The sequence below is a fragment of the Phodopus roborovskii genome, unplaced genomic scaffold (assembly GCF_943737965.1).
Source record: "Phodopus roborovskii unplaced genomic scaffold, PHOROB, whole genome shotgun sequence".
Classification (NCBI taxonomy): Eukaryota; Metazoa; Chordata; class Mammalia; order Rodentia; family Cricetidae; genus Phodopus; species Phodopus roborovskii.
In genome coordinates this window covers 3,843,034-3,851,072 of record NW_026125562.1, presented here as the reverse complement: position 1 = coordinate 3,851,072, position 8,039 = coordinate 3,843,034, and the positions used below count along the sequence as shown (strand labels likewise).

Genomic DNA, 8,039 nt, shown 5'->3' with positions numbered 1-8,039 from the left:
TGAGGCTGGGTTGGGTTGGAACCCTTCTCCAGTTACTATTTATTTTGCCCCTATCCTAAGCTTGGCATGCTTTATTCATAGTCTTATTCCTAATCTCTTCAGTCTCACTCCTGTCCAATAAAAAGCATCTTTAAGCCTGTTATATGCCTCTCCCCTTGCCGTTTATTCTGGGCCTGGTGGGAACCAAAGGCAGGGAGCAGGGACTGGGTATGAAAAAGCAACAACCCTACAACCTCTACTGGACAGACTGAGCTATAGAGCTCGCTCACTGGAACCGGGATCCTCTGGGGACTATGATCCGTTCTCTTCCTCCTCTCTGAATAAACTCCAAAATGAGGTTATGTTCATCATTGCTATCCTTCTATGAACATGGCTCCCAGTCTAATCCAAAGCTCCTAGTACAGCTGAAGGCATGGTATGTCACAGCAGCAGAGAACACTCTGCTGACACCTGCAGGCTTTGTTCACACTGGCTGGTGATCCAGAGGAACGTGAACAAATAAGTGAGGTCCTGCATGCTCTCCTTGGGAACTTGCACTTCAACCAACGTTTATTAGGTGAGTCAGTCTTGAGTTTCCTCCCACCTGTCCTGTGGCCGAGCACAGGAATATTGCACTGGGCGGTGAAAGTTCCCAGGTGCACTGTGTGAACTCAGGCCGATCGGTCCACTCCCTGTACCTCTGTCCTCAGGTTAAGTGAAGCTTCTGGATTGTGTGTGGTGTTTACTATCTTTCAGTGTAAATAGCTGACCTCAGTCTCCAAACTCATGAAATGAACATTTATCCCCAGAAGAGAAGCTATGCTGAATTTAATCTAAGACTGAAACATCATCTGGAGTTGAGTACCATGTTTTCAGATGTCTTCTGTCATTCACCCACCTTCCTGGCCTCATGAAGTTATCTCTTATAGCTGGTAACACAAACTATGAAAGCGAAACCTTTTCCTCAGAGAGAGAGAGAGAGAGAGAGAGAGAGAGAGAGAGAGAGAGAGAGAGACAGAGAGACAGACAGACAGACAGACACAGAGAGAGACAGACAGAGAGAGAGAGAGAGAGAGAGAGAGAGAGAGAGAGAGAGAGAGAGAGAGGAAGCCTTCAGAGTCTGACTTGTCAAGGGCAAACAATCAGATACCAATCCCTTGCCCTTAGCTGTCTTAGAGCTGAAAACCAGGGACAACTATCCCAGAGTTCCCCTGACTTCCTAGAAATGACTGTGGTGGGGTAAGAGGCTGTATGGCTAGCCAAGCACAGTGGAACCAGTGAAAGTATTAGACCATCCCCAATCTGAATCCTGGACCACCCAGGGAACTTGAGTGGCTCTCCAGGCCTCCACTCCTTCTCCTTTAGATGGGCAGAAACCTCCTGCACAAAGTTATTTAGCCTGAATTGGAATATATTAGCTGCAAGTGAAATGCCTAGGCCATTGCCTAACACACTGAGATGCTCTGTACACTTTAGTCTCATGCCTCAAATTAATTTGAGGATTATAGAGTCACATGTCTCTATAATGATTCTTCTTTTTCAGCAAAACATCTTTTTACAAAACCTGAAGTTTGATTCAGCTAAACTATGGGGAAACATGATTTCCCACCACCCAGACTTCAGGAGTAAGTGCTAGGGGTCCCGGATAGCTGTGCTGTGGAGGGTGAACAGAGCAACTCTGGACTCCTAACCCCCTCCTCCACAATAGCTCCCAAATCCCCTTGCCTGCCAAGTCCTGACAGTGCTATGTGTCTGGGCTCTTTTTCCAGTCTTCGGGGCCATGAATGAACACAGAAGCTAGGTTCTTCCTGACACCGCAGCAGCCCCCCACAAATCTTACTCTGTCTTGTAGGAACTATACCGCCTATGTCACTAAACCCAATTTTTAATTCTCAGACTTCATTAAATGGTCCTTCCAGTGTCTTCCCGTGGTTTCCAGGACACCTGGTTTCCCCCCCCCTCAGCACACCAGCCACTCTTTCAGCCTCCTTCTCTGTCCTTTCTCATCCCCCTACTTCTAAATGTTGTGCCACAGCAGTCTGAGCCCACACACCTTGACTACACAATGATGCCTCCCTGCCTGCTGAACAGTTCTCTGCTGGAGTTCTCTGCCTCCTGCACCAGCACAGGAGCCAGAGCGTTAACACCTCACTAGGACCCGCTACAGTAAGTCCCCTTCCTACTGGAGCCCCCCCAGCTCATCCCCATTCCCTATACTGTTTTTGCTGTTTCACTCCATAATATGTGTGTGTTCTCCGGCTTACTATACACTGATATTTGTTTGTTTGTGTTTCTCCCCATTAGTATGTAATTTCCTCCAGGGCAGGGACTTCGGCTTGCTGATTCCAGTTTTAGATCCCTGCCACATAGGTACACAAATCAACAGTAGAGCATCCTACTCTCCCCCCCTCCAGCCTACTCTACAGAAAGAAGCTATATCAGATTCCTAAAGAAGGTTCTGGAAGTGTCACGCATCTCATCAAAGCATCGAGATCTGTACGCATTAACCATAGGTGGCCCCTGAGCATAAGAATAAGACTAGTTTTAATAGAGGTCTGTTTTAAATGTGAGATACTAAAACAACAATATAACACATCTTAATAATTTTCATATTACATTCTGAAACAGCATATAATGGGCTAAATAAAGTATGCTTTATTAGAGCATTTAAAAAATCATGTGTGTCATGCATTGTACTTGTAGTGGACATCGTGATCTAGATTTTATATACTTCTCACAGAGCAGAGAAAAAACCCTCAAATTCTCTCTTTGGCAGTCAAGACCCTTTGGCAACCTGCTGCCAAGTACTTAACATTCAATGTCTTCGTCTATCACAACTGTATAAATCAGCCAAACGCAACAACACCTACCTGCCTTTTGCTTGCACATGGATCTCCCACCTTTCAGTTCTACCCTTCTCCTGCCTGGGCTGTCCTTTGAGGAATTTCCAGTGTGCATAACCTTTCCTTTTTCTCAGTGGCCCTGCTCAGTGTCCACAGTCTCCCTCTAAGCCTTCGAAGAGCCACTCTGTACTTTAGGCAGAGGATATTTCTACCCCCAAAGTACTTTAGGTATTGCCTTATAATCATTTCCTAGCTCACAGTTTTATGTGTCCAAGTGATTTATTAGTTCTTCTTGTTGTTATCATGCTTTCCTTCTCAGCTCTTCACGTGTCTCTCCAAGGGAACCAAAGACAGTGGTTCTCTTGTGGTTAGAATTCCGCTGACCAATGCCAGCTCATTATGCGGCATGACTCTCACGGTCCCCAAGTAACTAAGGACCAGGTCCCTACCACCGGGCTGTGGGTGCATCAACAGCGGTGGAGGAAGTTCGCACCATAAGCTTTCTGGCGCCTGAGCCACGCGTGCGCGTGGCCCAGTTACCACGCGGAGGGCGGGTGAAGCACAGAACGAGGAAGGAGGAGCCAGTCCGACCACATTGACCCCGCCCACAGCGTCCGGTATAAAGCTGGGCGCCCACATTCCTTCGCATATCCCTGCAGGGGCTCAGATCTTTCAAGATGTCGTCAAAATCGGCTATGGTTCTGGGTTACTGGGATATTCGCGGAGTGAGTGGACCCTCGTCAGCCCAGCCGCTGGGGCACAGATGCAGGCGGCTGGCCGGAGGGGGAGTGGGGAGGGGTGGGCAGCAGCCGGTGGGGAAGCGGCCTCCCGCTGTGGCCGACATCAGCTAAACTGCCCTCGGAGGTCTACCTCCGGCCAGCCTACGGGGTCCCCGGGCCGGTGGGGAGAGGAGGAGACGGGACGGGACCAGAGCGAAGGGGCTGCTTAACGGCAATTCCCCCTGCCCCCTCCCCCCCCTCCGCGACGGGAGGCAGGGGCTTGGCGGCGCTGGGCTAGGGACGTTGCCGGGCGGGGGTTGGGAGCCAGTGGGTACACGCAGGCGCGCTGACCTTGGTCCTTCTCTGTACCCTACTTTTAGCTGGCTCATGCCATCCGCATGCTCCTGGAGTATACTGATACCTGCTATGAGGAGAAACGGTACACGTGTGGGGAAGGTAACTTCTGTGGGTGCCAGTGGCCCTCTGCACTGGGCCAGGGTGGCTCTCCAAATGTCTTTCACCCAGAGAGGAACACTACACCGAGTTCTTCGTATGGGTCCCCTGCTCCAGTCAGCTGGGAACTGTGCCAAGAGAAACTCATCCGTGGGGTTTCCTCTTGCTGCCCAAGCCCATTTTAATACGGAGGCTGCAGAAACCCAAGGGTTAGATTTGGGGGATTGGGAACTTGAAGTATCAGGACTAAGTCATTTCTCGGCTAGCTTGGTAAGGGAGTTGGGTCCCACTTTTCTCTTACAGCTCCTGACTATGATAGAAGCCAGTGGCTGGACGTGAAATTCAAACTAGATCTGGATTTTCCTAACGTAGGTGGCTTTGGAGTGGGCAGAAGGGAAGGCCTTCTAGTTATCCGTCCTTTACTTCATCTCTGGTTTGGGAGAATCTAGAATGGAGGCGCTTCACATGGAGAGAATGGCTAGAATTCAAGGGCCACTGAACAGGAGGGAGAGCAACATTTTAATTCCCACTAATGACTATCAAACACTAACATTTTCCTCTCTCATAAGACATTAGTTACTAGCCAGGTCTGTGACTTTGTCACTGACAGAAATCAGATACTTCCATATTCTCCTGAATGTGTCCCAGTATTTACTAAGTGCTCTTTAATGTGTCCACAAGCACACTACTCTTACAGTTTTACTTTTAAATATAAAAAGAGTTACAATTTGCTTTTTTAAAAAGTAATCTGAGAAAGTCGACATGGTATACACATACATTCACACTGACACACAAAATTAAGCGCCCTTGTCTAGAATCAGGTGTTTGTTCCCTAGCTTCTATTATCTGATATCTCCTGCCTTCAAAGTCTCTTTTTCCGGAAGAGTGGAGGAGGCAAAACCAAGCTGGGCTCACTATTTCACTTTTCCTTCTAGCTGCCCTACCTTATGGACGGGAAAAACAAGATCACGCAGAGTAACGCCATCTTGCGATACATCGCGCGCAAGCACAACATGTGTAAGTGGCCAAAGCTCATGGGAGAGACAGGCAGTTGGCCCACCTGGGGGTAGGCAGTCCCGAGGATGACTTGTTGCCTGCCATCTGACCTACAGGCGGCGACACTGAAGAAGAAAAGATCCGAGTGGACATCATGGAGAACCAGATAATGGACTTCCGCATGCAGCTGGTCCGGCTTTGCTACAATTCTGACCATGTGAGCTTCCTTATCTAGGATCTGCTGTGTGGGGTTTCAGGCAACCACACTAAGAATTGTTCTGCTCCCCTCTCCCATCGCCATCTTTCCATTACTCAGATCCCTAAGGATTGGAAGCAGATTTTTTTTTTCTTTGTTTGTTTTGTCATGTAGTTCTGGTGTAGCTTCTCTTCCTTTCCAAAGCCCAGCTCCCCATCCTGCTTTCTCCAAGTGAAGGCAGTAAGAAGCTGCCTAGAGAAGGGTCTGATGTGTCCATCACTGGTCCAGGCCCTGACTACAGCTGCCAGCCAGTGTGTGTGTGTGTGTGTGTGTGTGTGAGAGAGAGAGAGAGAGAGAGAGAGAGAGAGAGAGAAAGAACAAGAACAAACAGTGAGCAGAAGACAACATTAATGAGGGACCTGGGAATCAAACCCTGATCACCATCTTGCCGACCCAACAGCTATTGCTTCTTTTCCCTCATAGGAAAGCCTGAAGCCTCAGTACTTGGAACAGCTGCCTTCACAGCTGAGACAGTTCTCCTTGTTCCTGGGGAAATTCTCATGGTTTGCAGGGGAAAAGGTAGGGAGAGGGCACAGGGAGAGGGGCCTGTCTGTCTCTGCAGGTGCTGGTCAACTCCCCAGCCTCACATGTCCTCGTCCTCCTTCTAGCTTACCTTCGTGGACTTTCTCACCTATGATGTCTTAGACCAGAACCGTATGTTTGAGCCCAAGTGCCTGGATGAGTTTCCAAATCTGAAGGCTTTCATGTGCCGTTTTGAGGTGATGTTCCATGTCCCTTTCTCACAAGTAAGCATAGGCTCCCTACACCCGGCAGGTCCCATTGTACTTGCCCAACACCAGCTTCTGCCTAAAGAGATCAATGGTTAGATACCTCCAGGCTTCTAAGTCTTGGAAAGAGCCTGGCTTATACACCCAGAAAGCAACAGCTGAAAGAAATAGGCGAAGGCAGGTACCATGTGAATGATGCTGTTTTGTTGTGGGTCTGCTGGGTGAGGCTAGAGTCCTAATAAGCCCTGGTATTCTTTTCCTTCAGGCTTTGGAGAAAATTGCCTCATTCCTGCAGTGTGACCGGTTCTTCAAGATGCCGATCAATAACAAGAATGCCAAGTGGGGCAACAAGTGCATATGCTGAGCAGCATATGGGGCTCCGTTCCATCCTGTCCTGAGGGGCCTGCGTTCTGTCGTTACTGCACTTTCTAATAAACGGCAGTTACATTAACTGGTGTCTAGATGGCGTTCTTCTTGTGGGGTAAAGACCAAAGGAGGAGGGTGAGGAGATGCTGGGAATGAAGGAGATAAAAACCCATGCCTAACTACGTTGATACTCCCTTCTCAGCTGAGTTCAAGGGCCAGAAGTTATCCCCAAGCCTGTGTGGGTACTGGAAGTGGAGCCATTGCCCAGTGTCATGTGACAACTGCTCTAACCAGGCATGGAGTGTTGTGGTCCTGATACAGCCTGGGTTCAGGTACTGAGATAGGGAAGGGGCATTGGCACTAAGAAATGAACTGCCAGACCACCAGATGAGTTTCACACAAGTGGCTGGCCCCGAATAGCTCCAGCCTTCTATAGTCTTTATTTAAGCATCAAAAACAAGCATGTTTTTCCATAATAGCAAACAAGTTTTTTCCCACCCTCCAATGTTAACTCCAGCAAAGACGAATATGACAAATAGGTTTTCTCCCAACTTCTACATCAAAACATCTTTAAACTAAAAATAACACATCACTTTGCTACCTTGTCCAAATATCAAGCCAGGTAATCCTGTCTTTACAAAACTAAAAGATGATTAACACAGGCCCACATTTTCAAGAACAACAATCTCCTTCAAAACATATTTACAAAAATAGGGGTGATCTGCCTCCAATCCTGTCATCACTGAATCTGAACAGCTCCCGGGGTCTGAAGTGACAGTTGACATCCCCAGACAAGAAACCTGAGAAGCATCAGCTCCCAAAGAGTTTTAGGGGGAAATATTCTAGAAAAAAGTGGGGCTTCTGAGAATAATCACATTTGCCCCATGATGTTACAAGTAAGTTTTTTCTGCCGACCTGGTCCGGCCAGTCCCTCCGCCATGCCTGCCCCAAATAACACACAGAGATTCTGTATTTGATATAATGCTGTTGGCCAGGTACTAGTTTCTTGTTGGCTAGCTCTGTCTTAAGTATTAACCCATTTCTATTAATCTAAGTATTTCCACGTGGTTTCATCTTACCGGAGAGAGCCAGGACCTCTGTTGTCTCCAGTCTCTCCATGCTGACTCCTCCTCACTACTTCCTCGAATCCTCCTTGTCTCCTAGTCCCGCCTATCTTTCTTTCCTATTGGCCAACAGTGCTTTATTCATTAACCAGTATGAGAAATATATTTACAGAACGACATTTCCCATCACCACGAGTGATTAACCACCAAGAGAATTGTCAGTTTACCAGAGAGAAGAGAGCATGGAGGATGCTTGGTCCCGGCCGTATTCTGCACTGTCCAGAAGTCTGCTGGTCCTTGCTGAGTGAGACTGTCTCCATGGCTTTTGCCTCATCTGGAGACCCATTGGACAAGCACTCAACTGGTCCAAAATTGGGCCACATGGCTCCCAACAATGGAACTCTTGTGAAACCACAGAGATAACCAAGTAAAACTGTGTGGTGCTGATAGACTCAACAGGACTGCAGCTTACAAACGCCCCGTGCCGGGCAGGGGAGAGAGCTTAGTACAATAAAGGTGGCATTCCACACTATGGGCTTGTCAGTGAATTGGAACAGCTGGTTAATAAAGAAAAATTAGAGAACCCTGTACCTCATGCTAGGTGATGGGCAGTGCTGGTGAACCTGAATATTGAT

The 8,039-nt window shown here is 48.1% G+C and overlaps 1 protein-coding gene across 1 annotated transcript; it reads left to right on the top strand.

Moving 5' to 3' along the window:
* The first annotated feature begins 3,424 nt into the window (after positions 1–3,424).
* Gstm3 (glutathione S-transferase mu 3) lies at positions 3,425–6,425 on the top strand. The gene is made up of 8 exons (XM_051177749.1): positions 3,425–3,547; positions 3,922–3,997; positions 4,298–4,362; positions 4,930–5,011; positions 5,107–5,207; positions 5,670–5,765; positions 5,855–5,965; positions 6,240–6,425. Exons 1-8 carry the CDS (start codon positions 3,500–3,502, stop codon positions 6,336–6,338), a joined length of 678 nt encoding a protein of 225 aa, XP_051033706.1. The 5' UTR covers positions 3,425–3,499; the 3' UTR covers positions 6,339–6,425.
* Positions 6,426–8,039: the final 1,614 nt, after the last annotated feature.